General features: G+C 37.3%; 1 protein-coding gene across 7 annotated transcripts in view; it reads left to right on the top strand.

Annotated features, from left to right (window-relative positions):
- Window positions 1–22,460, top strand: part of Adgrb3 (adhesion G protein-coupled receptor B3) — a 720,698-nt gene that overhangs the window by 679,818 nt on the left and 18,420 nt on the right. For all 7 annotated transcript variants that reach the window (XM_063227050.1, XM_063227046.1, XM_063227047.1 and 4 more), the window contains 3 exons: window positions 9,732–9,827; window positions 11,218–11,257; window positions 12,339–12,982. In XM_063227050.1, coding sequence (XP_063083120.1) covers window positions 9,732–9,827; window positions 11,218–11,257; window positions 12,339–12,982 — 780 coding nt within the window. The remainder of the gene's footprint in view (window positions 1–9,731; window positions 9,828–11,217; window positions 11,258–12,338; window positions 12,983–22,460) is intronic.

The following is a 22,460-nucleotide window of genomic DNA, read 5'->3' as shown; positions in this document are numbered from 1 at the left end:
TTGCAAGCACTGACATAGTATTTACAAGGTTTGTGAGCCATATTAGCGTTTACTCTGGGGCTAAGGAGTGACTAACATAAATACTGACACAGTACCATGCTAATGCTAGTGATTTTGAGAAAATGATCTATTCTGTCTTTTCATGTAATCTAGCATGTTTGAGAACTTTGTTATGATGCACACATTGGAAACAGATATGAGTACATGGTCTATACGCCATATAGTTTGTACAATGGTATGTGAAGGTAACCAAAGTCTTCGATCCCCTTTACCAGGTAGGGAAAGAATAGTATTTCTGCACTTTTTCAGTGAAACACAGATATCAGCAATAGCCTTCAGGTGTATCCTAAGAACAGTCTATGAAAAACAATGAAAACAGATGAAGAGTGACCTCATCTTCCAAAGTGAGGGAACAGATCATCATTTCAAAAATCTGACATAGTTTATAGTCACCAAACGTTACTTCTCCCTCCACACAGTTTTCTATCTGAGGTGTCAGCATTAAAATCTTCCAAATGCCAAATTCCTTATGTAACAAAGGAGTCAAGTTAGAAAGAGATTGAATAATTTGGGATATATTCTTTTCTAACTGCAACTATCTTGTGGGCCTTCTGTATTAACACTGTCTCTAATACCTTTAAGTAAGAAAATTGTTCAAAATGAATAGATATAAAATATGATTTTGATTGACAACTAAAGATGAATCATTGCAGGCTTTCAATGAGGAATATAATCTACCTACCTATGATTTTCAGATATTAATACCCTGAGAGTTATGGAATAAAGAAATATCCCATTTTTAAATAAGCTTCTCTTTTTTCTTCAGAAATAAGATTTCTAGATAGTCTTAGGGTACAATAAAAATCTACAGGTTTTTAAGTGGTAGATATGATGGCTTATTATCACATTTTTGCTGCTAATATGTAGAAAAATATTTGGCACAAAAATTCTTAATTTCCATTTGAACTTTCTCATACTTGTTAATTAGACTAGGAAACATCAAAATATGATTTAATGGCAGTTAAATAAAATTACAGAATTAAATGCTCCTGGTAAAATAGATATCTGTAAAAATGTCTTTTCTACATTAATGAGAAATAAAATACAGCCATTATATCTATTATTGTTGCATTTTCAATAATTAGCTCAAATTGAGGAATTTTATAACTAATAAATTAAAACCAGTTTCAGTACTGCTCTTTAATTCTAACACTCCAATGAGAAATCACATATCTCCTTTTATTTTTACATTGAAGGTTAAATATACCCTGTAAAAATACTCTGTAACATTGAAGGTTAAAAATACCCTGTAATACAATGATTTCGGCTGTAAAAAAAGTCTCTTTACGAGTATCTAACAGGAAATTTGTTGCCACAAACCAAAAGACCTTTGTTTAAAAGTTTTGCACACCCCAAGGAATACATCACAGATGACCTCCTGGGGCGCACAGAATTCAATTTGACATTTAAGTATGCATTGCTTGACAATAGCGAAGGGTGTCACATTACTGATAACCATTGATTTGCTCATGTATTCTTTCTTTGGAGGAAGCTGGAAGCTACCTCTGCAGTTGAAAAATAAGAAAATAAATTTATAATTGTGACGTTTTGAATGTGATTTGCGTGGAACCTACGCAGTTGAAAAATAAGAAAATAAATTTATAATTGTGACGTTTTGAATGTGATTTGCATGGAACCTAACTAACTTTAAATGTGCATCTGTTTTTGATGGGTCTGAGTCTGCAATTAAAATACTTTCTAATCAGGAAAGAAGGTAGAAAGGAGCACTCTAGTACTGACAGCTCAATGATAACCACTTCTTTTTTGGAAAAAAAGAAGAATGTTTGCATAACTTGTTCTGATCTCCAGACCGGACATCTCAATAATTAAATTTGCTAAATATTTTATTCTTAAAAACTATAGCTCCTTCTCTTCTTGTACATCTTTTTGTTTTGAAATGCATTAGTGCTTCTGTGGTGGTAAAAAGGAAAAAAAGATGAGGGGAAAGTCATTTTTAAAAATTGAGCTATATGATTTATCACAACACATAGCTTTAAACAACAGAACCTACATTGCAGAAGCTAATATGTTGAACAGCTAATAAGATGGTGTCTGCTGGGATGCATATAGATGTTTCTTGCCATTTATCCATCATTAGTTGATTAGAATTTGTTCACTTTAGGCAGATAATAACATATACTCTGCACTATTTTCCACATTGCTATGGAAATTGAAACAACAGAAGAGTTATGAAACCTTTGAAATAGTTCCTGTTGCTAGGAAACCACATTCTTGGTGCCTGCACATTCTTCTAGTCTCTCTGTCTCTGGCTATGCCGGCTGTAAGAGGATCTTGCAGCTTGATGTCAGAGGGGGAAAATAACAAGATTGTGATATGAAATAGGCTACAATAAAAGGCCTTGCTACATGGAAGGAAAAAGGAAAGTGCTTAAATGGATAATTTTGTGGTGTCAGTATGTGAAGATTCCAGGGCTCTTCTGTCACATCAGTATCAGGGCCAAGCTCCTCTTTCCCGTTCCCAAGCCTGGCAGGAGGTCTAGACTGCACCAGACGGGGTCCCAAAGTCTTCATCCAAATCTGGGAAGCAATTTTGTAGCAAAATGCTTAAAATAAAGATGAATCCTCTCTCTCATTCCTTCACTCTCTATCCCTTCCCCCCTCCCTGCCTGCCTCTTTTCCTTTTCTGGTCTCCCTGTGTCCCTGCCACCTCTTTTACCTTTATGTTTTTGCCAGTTTCCCATGCAGTTTTATTATTTCTATAGAGAGTACAGATTTTAAAAAATCATTTCTAAGCACATAAAATTGAATGTGTATGCATATCTAATCTAAAACTGGTATCCTCCCAAAGCAAACCACTTTTTAAAAGTGGGGGAGCCAGGTAGGTAGTGATGAAGTGAGTAGACGGGATTTGGGAAGAGTATGTACTGCATAAAATACAATTCAGAGGGAGAGTTGCATGGACCGGCAAGCTTGACAGGGAAATTGGCTCTGACTTTATAGTATGCAAAGAAGGAGCTGTGTCTTTGTGTCCTCCCTTAGTTTGGACCAGGACCAGGGTTTCAGTTGGTCTTTGAGGATGAAGGAGTGGGTGATAGGAAACCTCCAAATTAAATGGGGCCCTGAGGGAAAAAGTTAGGTTAAAGAAACAAGAAGTAAGGTTTCAGGCAAAGGAGAATGGAGAGAGGTTATTAGGTTTATGGTTTTCATGGCCTACATGCCTATGGCTATGGCAGTGAAGAGTAGAGTGATTTGTTTGAGAAGCATTAAGGAAGTGATGTAACCCTGAACACTAAGCTCAGTAAGTAAAAAAAAAAAAAAAAAAAAAAAAAATAGTACCAAGAGAATGACTAGATTGATGACATTTGAAGGCAGAATTGATTAAGTGATATTTTAGAAGTCCCTAGTTAGAGTGTTTAGTGGCTTTGATCAAAGGTTCTCTGAGTCATATCGTGGAGAAAGTGAAATACATTTTAGAGAGTGAGAGCTTTAGAACTGGAAGCATCAGGATACTGACCTGAATATTTTTAACTTCTTCAGAAGGTACTTGCATATGCACAAGAATTTTAAAAAGAGTGGAGTGGATGCCTAAGAGCTTTTTCTTTGTCAGTGGGAACTGAAAGCCCAAAGAGAAATACATTTACTGCATTACTTTTTTTTTAATAAATAGGATGTATATCTTGAAGTGGGAAAATGACTAGAAGTACCAAAATAAACCTGTACCTTATCAAATAGAGTAGGGAGGCACAAAGACTGGCTTTACATAGTAATGTAGATATTATAGAAACAAGTACAATATCCTCTGATTTCTGTAATTCTTTCCCAGAAATCACCAACCCCGCTTCCCCCACTAGTCATCCCATTATGAATGCAGAGGAATGTGAATCCTACTCTCCCGCCTGAGCTTTTCAGGATTTGTGAGCACTACAGTGATGTCAGGAATAGTTGCATGACTCTTGGTCTTCAGTACTGCTTCTTGAAGCCCATGCTGAGGGGCAAGTGGTTCAGAAACCATGACGTCAGAATCCTGGGCTGGCATCAATGATCGTTCATGAACTCAGAGATGGAGAGTCACACCAGAGAATGACAAGTGCTGGGTGCCTGTTAGCAGCCATTAAGTCGTGGCCAAAGCCTCACATTGCCCTTCCAGTGTCCCCCACACTGGACAGCAGCCTGGAGTTTCCGTCTGCAGTAGGAGTGCTACCAGGACAAGGGTGTGTGGCTGGGCAAGTCCTGCATCCCTGTCCTTCCAGATGCCTCCTCATCCTGAAAGTTACTACAGGGAGAACAGGCATTCAGAGCAGCAGGGTTTAGTATTCGTTGAGTAAAGGGATAGAAGAAGACTTACCTGACTGCCTCTTATTTTTTATGTGCAATCTAATTCATTGAGATGGAAAGTTGCAGTGTATAAACTTAATTTCTAAACAGCGGGAGATAATTGCTTTCAACCATCCTTCCACGTAAACTCCCATCCCTTACTTTGCTCAGTGTAAGCGTAAGATTAGTGGCAAAGGTTGAGTTGGAATAAGGACCAGCTTTCATGTCCAGTGACCTTGCTGTGTTTTCAGCTCGGTCACATACTGTTACTTTCTGGAACAAGGATTTAAGCTCACTAATCCAAAGGATCCTCATCTCTCCCTTGGGCTAATGCCTGCCCCAGAAGAGCTGGCATGAGATCGAGACAGAAGAGCACCTCTGAAGACCTAAAGCCGTGACGCCTGGGGTCTCATTTCTCTTTTCTTCTTGTCACATTTGTATGCTAAAGACATGCACTGCCTTTAGTCAGATCACGTATTGTGAGATAGCACCTAAAGAAGCTTATCACCCAACGCACTGGTACAAAAAAGTCATTTGAAGATAAAAATGTACAGTTTTAGATGTCAACGTGATACATGTACCTTAGATGTTAGAGGGTTCCAATGACCTTTCATTTAAAATTTGAGACTTCAGTCCACATTGATGTTTCTTTGTGTTGCAAATAGCAAGTCTTCATTTGTTTTTGGTTTATTTCTGTGGCCATGAGAGAAGGCAAATAATATATTAATGTTGTAAAGTTATTCATGTAGCTTAGGGCGATTGGTCTAATATAGATGAAACTGAGAATGTGTCATTTAATAATTAAATTGTATAAAGTACAGTTGGATTAAAAGCGATGAGTTATTTATCGAAGTAGGAAACAATAGTAGTCATGGGATTCAGAGAAACACATGGCACAAGAAACTCTCCTCTCTCCCCAAGGAAATAATTTCAAATAATTACAAGAATAAAACTTTATTTTCTTGGCTTCCAATAATCTCCTGGAATAAGAAGTCAACAAGAGTAGCTCTAGGAAAACTGTCGTTTTAAAAAGCAAAGATTTGGGTCTCAGCTGTTCGGCAGTTTAAATAAAAGCCCATTTCAAACTGTGCAGTTCTTTCTTGTGCTGTTTCTCTGAATTGCAGCGCTGCCAAGCAGTGCTTGGTGCGCTTCCCCAGAAGTCTCTCAATCTGGCGCCAACTTCCACGGAGCTGCCACTGCCAGCTGCCTCCTGAGAGCAAGGACCCAGGGAGAAGCTCTTGGCTGGCTTCTGCTGAGGAAAAGTCTTTCCCCGCAGGGGGCAGCTGGGAGCCAGACACAGCCTGCAAAGGTCTCTGGACTCCAGGCTCAGCCAGGAGTCCACCCACATCCATGAGTTGGTCCTGGAGCTTTCTCGGGTTCCCACAGGACACCACCAGCCGGAGCAACATTGGTGGTGTACCTTCAGCAGAAAACCTTGATGATCTCTTTCCTCCTCGCTTTATTTCTGAAGATGTCTCTCACCATTCTTTTCATTTCCCAACATACCGCCAGATTTCCTTAAAGTCCCCTAAAAATTCCCAGAGTAGCTGCATGTCTGTCCCATTCTACTGCCTCAGCTGTGTAACCCTCTGCCTGATCATGAATTGAAGTAAAAGACCTATGGCAGGATATTATAAAAAGAAGAAAGTTTGCTGTAATTTGTTTCCAACAGGCTACCTGAAAATCATATTTATAATCTCAGAAATTTTTAAAAAATATTTTCACAAGAACTCTTCATTTTTGGCAAACTTGATCTAGATTCTGTCTGTCTGTGTCTCTATCATCTATTTATCTATCTAATCTATCATCTATTTATGCTTTATTTTATCTGCAGAGTTCTTTACATTTGCTTTCTTAAAACGTCTTTGTTCTCTATCAGCACAAAATCACTGATTCACAAAAAATAATATTCTCTTTGTATAACTGGTGGAAAATTCAATTAATTACCCAACTGCTTTCAAATAACTGGATGCATTTTCTAGGTATTGTTTTGTCTGAAACAGCTACTTCTGTGATAAGGTAATATGCAGTGTGAAATCTACTATAATCATTTTCCCTGACAGTATTGGACAAATATTTGAGGCCAATTCATTTAGATTGACCGAATGTATTTTAAAGATTTCAAAAGGCTCGTGTAGTATTTGGAATTAAATGAAATCAAATCTTTGTGAATTGGCAGTATCAACAACGTTAAGTGTATCATAGAATCCAAAACTTACATTGTAACATTTGTAAGATCCTTAAAATGACCTTGAATTTACTGGAGATTTTTGTGCTTTTCACATTTATGGTTCTTCTGAACAGCATTGACTAATTCATAAAGCTGACATCATTCTCCAGTATAGAAATGCCCTTAATCCGTTGTCATCTTTGGGAGTTTGGTAGTTGAAAAATATTGATTCTGTGTGTATATTCTGAAAAATATTTCTTTTATAGCTTCCAAGCCACTAGATTGTGAGTTGAAGTGAAATTTTTCCGTATTTCACTGTCAGCCAGAAATATCATGACAACCGTCCTCTAAAGGTCAGAAAATGGAGAACAGTTAGCAAGGACGAGCCAAATTAATGTCTGGGATTAGTGTAATGTTTCACATTTTGTATGTGTTCAGATTTAGCAATAGATTTGAAAGAAACCTTCATGTGACAAGTTCCCAGGAGCCGCCATTTCTAGCATATTATTTATCTCCTTTATAAATTGTACTTTTATAACAATTGTCTTGAAACACAAATAACATTAAAATGTACTTATTTTTCTGACACTGGTTTCTTGAACATTTTTTCCCAAAGCAGGCTTTCATAGTGGTTTCCCCAGTTCACTTTCCCTATAACAGAAAAAAGTGATGATCTAGCAAATACAAGATGTAATAGTAACTTTCTATTATTAGGTGTAAATTTATAGCTTATGGCAATGACTTCTTAATATAGAAAGGAGGAGCCTGAAATTTCAACATTCTCATCAGAAGTATCTAATTTTCTTGGTCATATCTCCTTCACAGGGAGAAACTAGAGGATTCGGGCCTACATATTTCTCTACTTCTTCAGCAAAAAATGATCAAACTAAATTTCACTGATCTTTCTATTGTGTTTGAAAAAAGAAATAAGAAATTACCTTGCAGGATTATATCAGGCAGCTCCTAATCCCTTTGGAGGAAATCTCAGATTTGGATTTCCAATGGGGAATCTTGGAATGGAAGAGTGATCAGAGGACACTAAGTTCCTCCTCCAGTGCCTGATTTCACATATTATCACTGGGTCCTGGAGTGCTGGGTTTTCCTTCTCCAGATTCTTTCTGAACAAAGAATTGGTCAAGACAAGTACAAAACACAGCAAGGCTCTACATTTATTAAAGGTAGGAAAAGAAACTTGTTCTGCAGAGCAAATTAAAAGTGGGGGAAGAAGTACACTCAGCCAGATGAGAGCAGATCACTGCAAAAGGGGGAACACAGTGGCCACAAGGGAAATGGGAACCATCATCCTAGGCTGACATCAGGTCTGGACTGTCCTGTCAGAAACCTGCTGAGCTCTGGCAAGAACTGATGATGGCACTATCTGATTGGTTCTAGGTGCAGGACTTTGAAAATTGTTTGGAGTATGTGTCCTGGGTCTCGTGATTGCCGTGTCGTGCTCACTTGTCCAGCCAGTTTGCCACATGCTAATCTCTTGCCTCATTGTGGCTACATCACCACAATTAGAACTAAAGAGTTAAAACATTCAGGAAACCCCTCTTGCCTTGTGACTGGGTCAGAACAGCCAGATGTTCTGACCTGATAGGGAAGTTGTGATCCGACGTCCCCAAAAATAAGAGCACTGTGAACTATCAACCCTGCCAGACAAGATATGAGTTTTCAAAAACATCAAGCCACCTGCAGCAGACAGCTCACCCACCAGTAAGCAAACAACAGGACCCCTATTAACCAATGCCATCTGCTTCTGTAACCAACGCTTGCTTTGGGGCTTTCGGCTTTATATACTCTGCACTTCCCTACTCGGCACTCTCTCGCTCCCCTCTCTCACCGGAGTGCGGTAGGAGGGTCCCTCGCATGCGTGGACAATAAAAACCCCTTGATTTTTCATGAGAGCTGGATCCTTAGGGCCTTCTTCACGATGGTGATCTTACAGAACCTGAGGTGGAGAAAAAGAAGTGGAGAAAAATCTCACTTTTGAACTGGTTAGATAGTGTGTGGGATTAATTAAACTCAATATCGCTTTAAAAACCAAATAGCAGTTTGGGGGAGAGGCTACTGGTAGCCACAAAATGGGTTAGAAGACAAGAAGAAAGCTGAAAACTTAACAGATCTAATTTTTTTTCTTGTTACCAATCTGTACTACACACATCATATATCAAAACAGAATATTATAATAAAGATCCCTGTGTGTTCCAAAGTCTGTATAAGGATGCCTTCAATGTAAGGAAACTATAACACCATCCATTCTTCTTTTAAATCCGACCAAGAGATGACAGTAAATGACAAAAAAGAATACCAAAAATATGAAGTAGAAAAGCAAAGAACTAGTAAAATGATCGAGGTCTTGAGGTAGGATAACGGCTGCTTGTGAAGATGTCTGTGAACAGCTTCTGAGGAGCCCCCTGATGCTCAGGAAGTGGGAGGGACGGGGTGGGACCAACGCTTCTTCCTATGACCACAATTCCTCACTGTTGCATTTCTGTTACAACTGCCAGTTGCATTCTTCAGTGTTCCCTGTTCATATTTACTGACTTGTTGTTTTAATAAAGAAATTAATGTAATGTTAATCAAACTCACTTTTGATGACTTTGTTTTTTATTCAGAACTTGTTTATTAACGAATATTAAAGAAGTTCAGCTGGGCTACATAATTCCTGCTACCCACTTCAGAGCTATCACAGATACAAAGGATACGATCAGAGTTATCACATTTTCTTTCTGTCTCTGTGTCCTCCTGTTTTTACATCTGGATGTACAGCACTGGAAGGAGACAAGAAATGGTTTCCCTTATGTGAAACATAAAAGGAGTAATCCAAAATCGGTTCTAGTCCACAAATCACTGAGTAATCTCATTTTTCACACTTTTTAAAGCAGTTATGAAGATTATGCCATGCCAAATAGTAAATTCAACTTAAAAGACACATGTACTGTTTGTAACAATGGGAGTAAATTCACACCCTGAAATGAATTATTAGGATTGAGTCAGATAGTTCAGGAGTTCCCAGCACCTCCATCTATAGATGAGGGCAAGTGATGAGTTTCCTGCAGAGAGAGCAAAGTCAAGAAACTCCAGCGTTTGTACTAAGAATCAAACAAAATGGTTATTACGTCATAAAAGCAGATCTAGTCTCTTCCTCATAGTTGATTGCCAAAACAGACACTATTTCTTAATTATCAATGGACAGGAAAATTGATGTCTTGCTTCCCTTGCAGGTTCAGGATGCATTTAGATGCCGGTTGAGAAACTGCCAGGACCCAATCAATGCTGATTCATCAAGTTCTTTTCCTAACGGGCATGCTCAAATCATGGTGAGCTTTTATTTTCCCTGATTGTTTCATAAGTTGTGATTCCTCAACTGAATTTTTTTTAAAAATCCTTATTTGTAAAATAGTATAGAAACAAGCCATTTTGAGTGGCTTTGGCTTTAGTTCATTGATGATAGACCTAGAATTTGACTCCAGATAAGAATCTTGTCTGGATTGCTTGGAAGTCCAGAATCTTGAGTGTCAACTGAGGATAATTCTGTGGACCACTGTAGAGTCTCTACTCCTTGCCCAGAATTGGGGGTCGTAATCTGTACACAATCAGAAAATAGGGAGTTACATATCTAGTCTTAAAGCAGTGGTTCCCAGACATGTTGCATGTTAGAATCATCAGAGAAGCCTGCACCCCAGACTTCTTAAGTAAGACCTGAATCCAGTGTGCGGCTTAAAATGAGAATCATAATCCTAAACAATCAGGAATACCCACCCTGCCCATAGAAGATCCAAATTGTGCCTGAGCCCTGACTGTTGTTGAAATTAAGGATACTGAGGGCATAAATGCTTCAGTGTGTCTTAGAAATGAAATCAGATTTAAATTGTGTCATCAAAAGTAGACATTGATTAAAAAGGAAGCTATTTTAATAGTATATTTGATTTATTATTGACATTTTTGGGCTAGGCAACATAAAAATAGATTAAATATTAGTGACTGTGATTTGAGAAAAAATGTTTCATTTCTTACCCAAAACAAGTAGATACTATGAAAATCATTCACTTACAATATTTATTGGGAAAGGCCTTTGATTAGAAGAACTTGCTTATGATAGGCTAATTTACTTTTACTATTTTTAAAAAACAGGCTGATTTATTTTTAAAAACTTTGGGGAAATATGTGGGTGGCATCAGAAGAATATTGTTATTGTTAAATTTTAATTCCTAAACCCGAGAGTCTTTGGTTACATTTGAATGAAAATCATGAGAAGGAACAACCTCAGTTGACTAAAAATGGTTTTTCAAAGCTGTGTTATAAAATATAAATAACCCCCAAAGACAAATAAAAAAATAGTTATTTAATATACACATAATAGTGCACGTTTGGATTGAAAGATCAGGATTGTTAAGGTTAGAGAATTGCACTTCTTTAAACTTTTACCCTCTCATATATACTAGTAAGTCTGCAGACTGAAGATGATAGCAGTTACTATATCACCTTATTCAAACTGTATGTCACATTCCCTCTGATTTTACTCACCATTTGGTTTCTAGGAAGTATTCCTGAAAACAATCTGATTTTTCTTTGAGAAACTTTCTTTGTACAAAACAATGAACTAGCCTTGCTTAATCAGATACCTTTTAACTTCAGCTAATATGATTATCAAAAGTTATTTGTGGTCTTCATAAATGATCATCTGTGCCTTTTTATTTCTTGTTACAGACAGATTTTGAAAAGGATGTTGACATTGCTTGTCGATCAGGTAAGAATAGTTTCATCTTGAAAATATAATCATTAGGGATGTAAGTCATTTATGTGGATTTTGATTTTTAAAAACAAAGCTGTGGTTTCTGCATCACAGTTTCAAAGACTCATATACTTCTTTGTATACTTAAGTGTTTGTATACTATGTATGCATATACTTAAACATATACTTTTCTGTTTAAACTCAGAAATTTCAATACCTTCATGAGGGTATCCTAGACCATGAATGTTTTCATACACAAAAAAAGTATTCCTTTTTGGCCAATTTGTAATTGAAATTGATAAATACTTTTGAATGTTGTATTTATCTTGACTATACCAATGGACAAATGTGCAGTAATTTTCAACATGCTTAAGTGTTCAAAGGATTTCTACCCAGTGGTATGAATTTTCCACTGACTACCTGAAGAAGTAAGTTGATGAACAGAAATTCTGAAACACTCCAAGGGGAAAGCCTTTAAGAAAAAAAAGTAGGCCGAGTGTGAAAGTCAGCCAAGTGTGATGGCACACGCCCTACTACCAGCACACGGGGGAGCCACGGCAGAAGGGTAGCAAGTTTGAGCCCATTCTGAGAAATGAAGCGAATTTGTGAAACATTGTCTCACAGTAAAAAATTTTTAAAAGGGCCTAATATCGTAACTCAGTGCAAAGACTCTGGATTCAATCCCCAGTACTATGCAGATAAGTTAAGTAAATGAATGAATATCAAGTTTGTTTGAATACATGCATTTAATTTAAAAAATCTTCCAAAATAGATTCATTAAAAAACAACTTCTCTAGCCATCTACTTTTTGCCTGAAGAGTTGTGCAAAGTGTTTTGAGGACCATGCAGTGAGATTTGGGGGGAGGCTGAGTAGTCTGCTTTCAGATACACTTTAACTGTGGTTGACCTGTGATCTGCAGAGTCAGTGAAGAGTGATATAATCTGGGCCATGAGCAAACAAGTTCATGCATAATTATTTAAGAGATTAATTTTTTCATTTACTTAGGTAATTGTTTAATAAGGCAAGAGACAACTTTATATAGTAATAGAAATACAAATTAACTGTTTTTCATGACCATCATGTGCTAATTCACAGTTCTTCACAAGGATATTGGCCCTTGCCGGGCAGCAACAATAACAGGAACACTCTCTAGGATTTCTTTAAATGACGATGAAGAAGAGAAAGGGACAAGCCCTGAAGGGCTGAGTTATTCAACCTTGCCTGGAAATGTCATTTCTAAGGTCATCATCCAGCAACCCACAGGTCTGCACATGCCCATGAGTATGAATGAGCTGAGCAGTCAGTGTTTGAAAAAAGAGAACAGTGAATTGCGGAGAACTGTGTACTTGTGTACAGAAGACAATTTAAGAGGGGCTGATATAGATATAGTCCATCCTCAAGAAAGAATGATGGAAAGTGACTATATTGTGATGCCCAGAAGTTCTGTAAATACCCAGCCATCACTGAAAGAGGAAAGCAAAATGAATATTGGCATGGAAACCCTGCCTCACGAAAGGCTATTGCACTACAAAGTGAACCCCGAATTCAATATGAATCCCCCTGTAATGGACCAGTTCAATATGAACTTAGATCAACATCTTGCACCCCAGGAACACATGCAAAATCTGCCCTTTGAGCCCCGCACAGCTGTGAAGAATTTCATGGCCACTGAGTTGGATGATAATGCAGGACTCTCAAGGAGTGAAACTGGATCAACAATATCAATGAGTTCTTTAGAGGTGAGTGATGAAAAGTTATATTTTTCCTTGCTGTATGAAATGTCAGTTGAGTCTGTGTCACTGTTTTTGGAGAAAAGAGTTCGCATTAGCTTTTGCAGTTATATAAGAATTTGTGGCATGTTGGGATTTAGGTCCTGGAAATAGGGTTTTTCTAGTAGTGCATTAGAATCACCTGATTCATGATGACATTAAACGTCAATGTTCCCCACTATATTTAAAATGATACTATTAGTCGTCTTTCATAATAGGAATCAAATGGAACACTCACTTAAAAATATCAGAAGATCTTCCTGATGTTTCTCAGTACCAGATATCTTTGTAAGGGTACATTAGTATCTGGGTGGCATCAAAAACTTAAACCAAGATATAGATTTTTTTTCTGACGGCACTTATTAAAAATAACAAACTGAAATACTTCTCTGAGTTCCATCATTACACAAATTATAACCTAATTATCATCACATTAGTTCAGTCTTTTCAAAGTAAATGTTTTGCTCTTAATTATGACAGAATGATGACCACTGAAACTATTGGTTATATATTGTCAACTATTAGGCAGGATTTAATCTCAACGTTGTGAAAGTCAGGACTCCAAGGTCTATCCATGTAACATTTGGGCTGCATAAGCTAGCAAAAGTGGTAAACTCCTCTCAGCATTTTTATTCAGCCTATATGTGGAATATAGCAAAAGCTATTGCCATTGATATTATATTAGAATTAGTTAAGTGAGAGTCAAGGACTATAAAGCCTTATTTTCTATTGACATACATCCTATTACAGATTTGTATGTGGCTTTTCTATCCTTTACTTTGAAGTTTGCTGTAACTTTGCTACCGATTTATATATTCAGTATACAATGTAATACATGCATTTTGCACATATTGCTAATTATTTTAATACAGTAAATTATTATATAAGGTACTGTTTAGAGAACGACATCGTTATTGGTTGCCTGCCCTTCCTATCAGTTATACTTGTGTTCAAAAGTACCCTGAGGCAACTATTGCTTCCCTTTGAAAAGCATGAATTCCATTTGGCCAAAATGAAAGGAGATCCTGAGAGGAAAAGGAAATGTGGTGAATGGTATCTTTTTAGGATTTTTCCCAATTAGGCTAAGGAAATTCTAGACAAAAATAGGACTATAAATAGGATCTAGAAGAAAGTTCTAGGTTTTGAATCATCTTCAAATAAAATAAGTATTTTGAGGATAACCAAGTGAAACCATTCCCAGAACTAAAGACATGGATAGTAGCAGTGAGGTCAAATTCAACTCCAAAATGGCTGGAACTTCCTTTTGGACAAAAGCACTCCAACCTTATAGCAGCAAAGCTACTTGCTTAATCATAACTTTCTCATTCCAGAGACTGTCTTGTCTGCTATAAAAAAGACCATATAAACATAAACTACAAACTGTTCATCCAAAAAGACAAATATTTAAGATTTCCAGTGTTTGTGTATGTCACATTATAATATCAACAGTACTTATAACGACCGTATGGGAATGTTCCTTGTAGAATAGCACTTGTAAAGGTGCCAAGGGGATTTGTATGAAATTCATTAAAATATTTTGGTTGTTGAAAAGTATTAATATTTAAATGCCTAAAAACCTAGCTGGGTTTGATTTGTTCAAGTAGACTGTATTTTCTAGCTACCATTTTGTTCAGCTTGTAATTTTTGTAAATCTCTGTATCCTTATTATTAAGTATAAGCATCATGTATAACAATGATTCAGCCAAAAGATCTGCATTTAAATTACTTTGAGATCACAAGACTCACATCTTGAAAAGGAATGAAATTTGGGATTCCAAATGAAAACTCAGCTCCTCATTCTCATTTTTTAAAAGTTTAATAGTTAGTAATTGCTTAGGGTGACCATTTTAGGAGACAACTGAAAGAGAATATATAGATGTGGGAATGAATAATAAAAATTAGCATTTATATAGCATCTTTCATTAGCAAATCCTCAAATCACTTTAAACTATGAATTAATTAATCTTCATAACACCTCTGTGCAATGGATAAATTGTTATAATCTCCTCCAGAATGCAGTCATTTGTTCAAGGTTACAGAGCAAGTGCACGGCAAGTCCAGAAACAGAATCTTTCTGTCCTGATCAATTCTGTACTATGTAGAAAAGGCAAAAATGAGCCTGGACACTAGCAAGTAGATAGGTAACTTTAAAGTTCTTTTAAATCCATGACAGACACCCGGTCTTATGATAAACAAAGACCTGAAATGATAAAGCCCTTGAACTGGATGTACATACAGCTGACAGATCCCAGAGACAGGACTGTTGTCCAGCATATAAAATCAGTGGCATAGTTTCTTTCTGAGCAGAGTGGTTTACTGGCAATCAGAGTTGTCAACTTTTCTACGTTGTCTCTGTCAATCTGGTGAGGATGATGCATTCTGATAATAACAGAGGAAAGGCAGACGGATGACTAGAGCCTGTACCTGGGGACCAGGGGTCAGCAGAAGTCAGGAGATGTCTTAAGCATTAAAGGAGAATTGAAGATAAAAGCAGGTAAATGTAAGAATTACAAAGGCCTTTGGCCCACCCTGAATGAGAAGGGAGATGAAATATCCATGGAGGGAAGCTGATGCTGCCCAGGAGAACCAGAATCAATTATCAGGATGTCTGCGTTGATTCAAGGAGGAAGGGGTTTTTACACATTGCTAATATGTAAAGAGATGAAAGGGAGAAATAAATGAAAGCAAATGTATAAGTTATAGCTCAGAATTTGGTATTTATGAGGAAAAGCAAAAATTGAGGCAGGAAAAAAAAGAAAGCCAAAGAGATTCCAGTGGGTGAGTGGGCAGAAGTAGGAATTTGGTAAACAGGGGGCAGCTGCGGGGTAAGGGAGGCTCCCGACCCAAAGCGAGGCCAGTGGAAGAGCCTTCTGCGTGCAGCAGAGCTCATTCAGCAGCCCAAGTTACTGGGTGTAAAATGTCGGATAAATTCAGGAAGGTTTTTTTTTTTAATTTTTATTTTTTACATAAAAATACGACTAGAGTTTCTCCATGAATGCTACTATCTTGCTTCCTTGTTTCTGGTAATGTCTTCCTATCCTATGTGTCGTCATTCCCAGAATACCCTTGTAAGTAATTCTGGAAATTTTAGATTTCAAGTTCCCACAATGACAGAATAATTGCAATATAATATGGCAGAGGTTTTCACAGAGGCTGCAGACCTAGATATCCTCTAAGTGCTTGGTTTAAAGTGAAGAAGAATGCAACTGTCATCAGCATATCGCTCTCACCTTTCGTTGATTAATGAAGCCTGTTGAGTACATGGTGTATAATAAGAGAAAAAAAGTACCAAGCCATTACTATAGAGGGGAGGAGAATGGGAAAAGAAGTAGGAAGATGTGTCATATACAGGTTCAAATTCTCTGTGATGAGTGTTATCATTATGTATATCTAAAACGTACCACTAAAATTTTTTAAAACGGCAAAAACAAGGAGAGATACCATGGTTCACAAACACTTGAGGATTTGAAATCTCCTTTAAATCTCAAGATTGTACTGTAGTCCTATTGGAATATTTTCCTAAAAATGTTAGGTGTAAGAGAGAAGTCAGTAGTTGTTTTGAATCCCTGAAACACTGGTATTCATTACGTTATAAATGTGCATGTCCTAGGCCTGTCTGGCAAACAGTCTATTCCTCACTCCTTTTCTCTGCATGGCTCTTGGTTGAAACAAGCCCAGTGTCTCCGACTTCCGGCTGGATGTGGCAGTGGGAGCGCTGCCAGCTCTGGAGGGTGAGGAGAAGGTAGAGCGTGGCAGTTTTATTTGCTCTTTCTGCTTTGGGAGGCACCCTGTGTCTGTCCAGCTGGGGCCCCTCACAGCGCTTCCTGACACGGCCTTCACCTTTTAGCCAATCCCGCTGGGGAGGCACATTGCAAGCCCCTGATCACCAGCTGTCCCCTGTGCCACCTTCCTGCTCCTCTATCACTTGGTTTCTTATGGGACATTTTTGGCTCAAATGTTAATATATTAAGTGATTTCTACTGTTTACCTGGCAAATCTTGCCTTAATTTTTCTTAGCAACAAAAACAGTGTAGAAACTGATACTCAATAGTACATCACAAAATTGTTTTATCAGAAACACAGAATGTTGCTACTTTGGTTTTTCTATTTGTGTATAAACTTATCTGTGTCATCTGGAAATACTCTCAGAGAAGCCTAACTCAGTTGTAAATAGTGGACTAAGATGCCATTATAGGCCAAATTTTTACAAAACGTTTCTCTACTGGAACATGAGCTGTATAACTCTCAACATAATGGTTTTGAATGGTAAATATTTTAGCAACAATGTCACCTCAGTGGTGCCTCCCTTATGGTTTTGTAAGGATCAAATTATATAATGTACATGAAAACCCTTTGGAAATTGTACAGAGTACTTTGGATGTAAGGTTATGTTATTATTATATCATTACTGCTATGCCTTGAATTTCTGTGAAGAAGCTTGAATGCTATATTAAATCGATATTCAGGGTGTTAGACAAAATACTACATCCTCACTTGGGAACTGGAAGACTGTCACTAACGGAGACCATTATAAAATTGACCATGTGTAGCAACAACTTTTTCAACTTTTTTTTTTTTCTCATTAGGTTTGGTGAAACGAAAGATTTCTTTATGCTTTTGTTTTTGCTCCTAGGTTAGGAGATTTTGGCTTTTTTATATGCATCCCAAGAAAACTAGCTTGAACAAAAGTCATTTTAGACAATTAGTTATTCCCAGACTTCATTGGCACAGCTATTTTTAATGGATTTGCTATCAAAGCTTTCTCCTTGTGAGTGAGTTCATTGCTCACCCTGTAATAGAAACTTTTAATGCCAGTCATATGGCCCTTCATTTGTCAGTGGAATTTATTACCTGCCTTGAATCTCCTAGTGTCTTGTCCAGCTTAATTTGCAGTGACACAAACAGTGAAGTCTCCCCTCTGAGACATTAGGCATCATTTTATAACAGTTGGATATGGAAAGTAGCTTCTCCGCTTGCTCTCACTCCTCAGGGCAGCCTGATCCAGCACTGCATGTGTTCACTTTTAAAACATCCTGGAGAATTTCTCCCTATCAGTGATAAGCCTGCTTTCCTGTAAATCATCTTCTCTTGGTTCACTCAACCTATTTATAGTGCTTTCCTTAGTGTACTTAGTTCATTTGCTTATCCAAATTCTCCCAGAGTATTCTGAAGAAATGCAACAATGACACAGCAGAAGCAAAAGGTTTCCTTCTTTTGAAATGTCTTTGTCTGCCATTAGCTCCTTGCAACCTCCATCAGTAATTGTGTGGATGTCTACTATTGTGCCATACCGTCTGCCACAGACTGGGCATATAAAAGTGATTAAGACAGATGAGGATCCTACCCTGAGGATAATAAACTCTGTGGGGAGACAGACAACTGACCATCAAGCAAAACAAAAGAGTAATTTAAATGCAGTGTGCTGTGCTTGCAGGTAACAATGGGAAGTGAAAGAAAGACTTCATTGGATATAGTGGTCTGGTAAGCATTTGGGAGTGCAGTATACTCTAAGAAATACAAGATTCTTGACAAGAAATGTAAGTGTCTTTTATAGTAGCAAAAGTGTAGATGGAAATGAGTGGGCAGATGGAGATATACTTCAGACCTTCAACACGGAGCACGTGTTTGTAGATTTAATGTGGAGGATAAGGGCCTGGAAGAAATGTAAGATGACTCCTAAGTCTTTTGCTTGACTAACTAGATAGCCACAAACATAAGAGAGAAAACAATTTGGGGGCCTTCAAGGATAATATTTAAAATCATGAGAATGAATTGTGTTATCCAGGATAGCATATGGGAAAGAAGAAATTCAGCAACTCAACATTTAAAAGCAGGGATATGAGAAAGAACTAACAGAAGAGACTTAAAAATGAGCTGCAGTAAATGAAAGGCAGGAAAAAAAGAAAGGGACTGAGGAGTGATGAGTATTTTAATGAGGAAGTGATGAGCTTTCAAAAACTTCTAAGAGTCCAGTAAGATGAGGATGGAAATTGACCTTGGTATTCAACCAAGTGATGTTCATTAGAGATCTTTGAAGAGAGAAATTTTAATGTAGTGTTAAGAAAATACAAGTTGAGGTGAGTATGAAATGAGAAATTAGGAGACGAAATAGAATATAGAAACACCATCGACAATGATAAAAGGTTTTTTCAAGTTATTTGAGAAATTAGGGATATACAGAAAGAAGAATTCCTGCCATCATAAAATATTTTAAATGTTCCACTGACTTGTTTTCAATTTATGTGTGGCATGTTTCTTACTATCTGATCAGAAAAATTGTTAGGACTGAGTCACTTTTTTTAGTTGGTTTTCATTTTTTAAACATACAACCCTTATTTCTAGCCACTTTCACAGCATTACATGAGCATTCCACAGAGCTCAAAGGACATTTAAAGCAATATGGTAGTTAGTCATGACTTTCAACAGTCCCATGACTTTCCTTTATACTACATATATAGTAAAAGATGAATCAGACCATAATGACCAGAAGTAGACATTCTGATTCTTCCTTTACAATACAGATTTCCCAATGTGGGATACTTCTTTAAAACCAGCTAGATTTTGCTTTGCAAGAGTCACATCTGGAAAGAGAAAAGTCTGCTATTAATAGTTTATTACTATTACATTGTGGGTAAGCCATCTCCAATAATAATTTTTAAACTATTTTACACAGATTCTCTGTGCAAAGTATATCTTCTTCAAATTATAAATGACATGTAAAGGTTAAACTACTTGACCTTACTTTATGGTTGGAAAGCATCTCAGTCTCTCTACTGCCCATCTTGGACTGCCTGGGTCATTCAGTGTTATTCCTGGTAAGTTCAAGGAACAATGCTGAACAGGTTTCAGGCATTTTGGCTGCCAAATGCTATCCTGTGTCAGTGAACAGACAGAGATAGTGGAGACAATGCTGGATTTAGAGTCAAATGATCTGAATTTGAATCTTAACTCTTTTGCTTCCTATGTGTGTGAAGTGGGCAAGTTATTTTACCTCTGTTGGTTCTCTGTTTGACTCATTCATAAAATGAAAAGAATAAATACTTTCCTTGAACATCCCAGAGTGTCTAGCATTTTCAATTGTGAAACTACTTTCTAATCTATAAAAGGTTGAGACCGTCTCGCAGTATTATGAAGACATGAATAAAGTTACTTAAATTTCATCTCCTTTAAACTCTTAATGTCTGGCATATTTTCCCTGTGCTCTAGTTTTTAAGTCCTTTTGGTTTTACTTCTGTCCTCTCTCTAGTTCCTCTACCATCTTTAAGCTCTTGCAATTAAAATCTGTTTGCTTCGGTGCTCATCCCTTAATCTGATCCTCCAAGACTGCCAGGTCTGCTGTACCCTTATGTTAAATTTTAGTTTTAATAAAAACGAGTGTGTGTGTGTGTGTGTGTGTGTGTGTGTGTGTGACAGAGACAGAGACAAGGGCTATTTGTGGGACTGTATCTATTTTCTTTTCCATATGGCAATATGGCATTCTTCTAGGTTTCCATCTCTTGCTCTTATTACAGACCCTTAAGCGATGTGTATCCATCACCCATATTCACAAACATAGCGTTGAAATGAGCAGGGTGACCTGGGGCTCTTAGCACCTTTGGCGTGGGGAGCCCCTTGGTGGCTATAGCAGAAGCCCCCCCCCCCATTCTTCTAACTGAGCCTTTTAAATAAGATTTCACTATTTAATTTTCAAATGAAATGCAAACCTCATGACTAATTTCTTAATAATAATTGCCTAAAGCTAAGAGTTTTCATGCTTGAAAAAGAACTTTGCTTAAGGCGTGTGTACAAAAGTTCCCTGCTGAGTCACAGTGCCAAGAAGCAAAAAAAAAAAAACCCAAGAGCAGTAGGGAGACACTGACATTTAAACAAGCACAGTGCAGGAAGGAGTGTGCAATGTACTGGAGCCTGATTTTACACAACACAGTTAGATAACAATAGTAGCAGGGAGATGGCAAAGGAGGGCTGGCTTATGTCAGCAGGGTGCTGGAGAAGAGGAACAAATGAGATTAACATGCTGAGCTGCCTTTGCGTGAATCAATCTCTTCTCAGCTCTCTCCTCCAGTCTACTTGAAGGCTGGATTCTACTTTTTTTTTTTTTCTTTACCGGGATCAAACTCACAACCTCACACTTGCCAGCCAGGCACTTATGCCACTGAGCTAAATCCCCAGCCCTTGATTCTAATCTTAAGCAGCTTCACCAATAAATAAATAAATAATTTCAGAAATTGACTTTTTTTTTTAACAAAATGTTCCATTTATTGAAACACACTTGAAGGAGTAGTTCCAGTTATACAGTGACAATTTTAACTTGACCTGCTTTAGGACTTCAGTCGTAGTTTTCATTAAGTGCATGAATACTTTTCTGTCTGTCATGTTCAGCAGTTGCGATGGAGAGTAGCACCTCCCACCTCTTCCTCGCGGCTCCCACGCAAGTCAGTGAGCCGCAGACTGTAGATGCTGAGATAGGAGAGGAGAAAGAGAAAGAACTTTGCCAAAAGGCCAACTGCCTAAATATTACTGTTACTCATTTTAAATATTTTTTAATTTGTCTTGTGTTTCATCTCCACTGTGAGAAAAAATCAAAATTAAACAAAAGCTATGTTAGAAATTTGCTTTGTTCTCTCAAAGTTTGGAAGGTTTTCACACATTGAACAGACATCTCCATCTCCATTTCATCCACTCCAGGAACCACTGGATTCCTCAAACAGATGCTGAGAATCTCTTCCTCACAGTAATATCATCAAATCATATCATCACATGAGATGACATTAATTTCATTTTAATCATGTTTCCTGAGTCTAACAGGCCTCCTGCCTAATTACTTTATTTCATTAATGTGTGTTTATCTATAACTAGATTTGGAAAGCCTTCAGCAGACTTAGAGCCATAGAAGAACTCTGAAACATTTTGCTGGAGTGTGAAATATCTGTTATTTGCGTTACAGAATTAGAATAAATACTTTAGGTTTTAGGGCTTGCAATTAGAAGGAATTTTGTATCATGGAGAGGAAATGTGTGAGGTAGATACACACAAAGCTGGGACTTGGACAGAGAGGTTAGGTAGAATTGGTATTAATGAATTCTGGGGAGACTTCATTGTTGATTTACCTGGATTATCTTTCTGATAAAACTCTTAAATCTTCTGTGTCTGTAAAGTAAGAGTGCCATATTTGTGTAAATTTTCACATGAAACTTTTCTCCTTACTGAAAACTAGGGTTAAGACATGAAGGTGAAAAATAGTCTATACTATTAACATACTTCAATTTTAAAGGAAGTTCAAATTGAAAATGGAATAATGTAGTTGGAATATTTTAAAATCATAAAAATTAGAAAATGTTTCTTATATGAAAGAAGGATTCATAACACAAGTAAGCAGGATTATCTTTAATAAAAATAATGATTTTCATTTTGTTTGAATCACTAAACATAACTTTATTGATTTTCTCCT

This window comes from Cavia porcellus, unplaced genomic scaffold (assembly GCF_034190915.1).
Source record: "Cavia porcellus strain 051 isolate PalLab524CR breed Dunkin Hartley unplaced genomic scaffold, mCavPor4.1 scaffold_16, whole genome shotgun sequence".
Taxonomy (NCBI): domain Eukaryota; kingdom Metazoa; phylum Chordata; class Mammalia; order Rodentia; family Caviidae; genus Cavia; species Cavia porcellus.
Note: the sequence above shows the minus strand (reverse complement) of the source record. Positions and strands in the feature narration are given on the sequence as shown.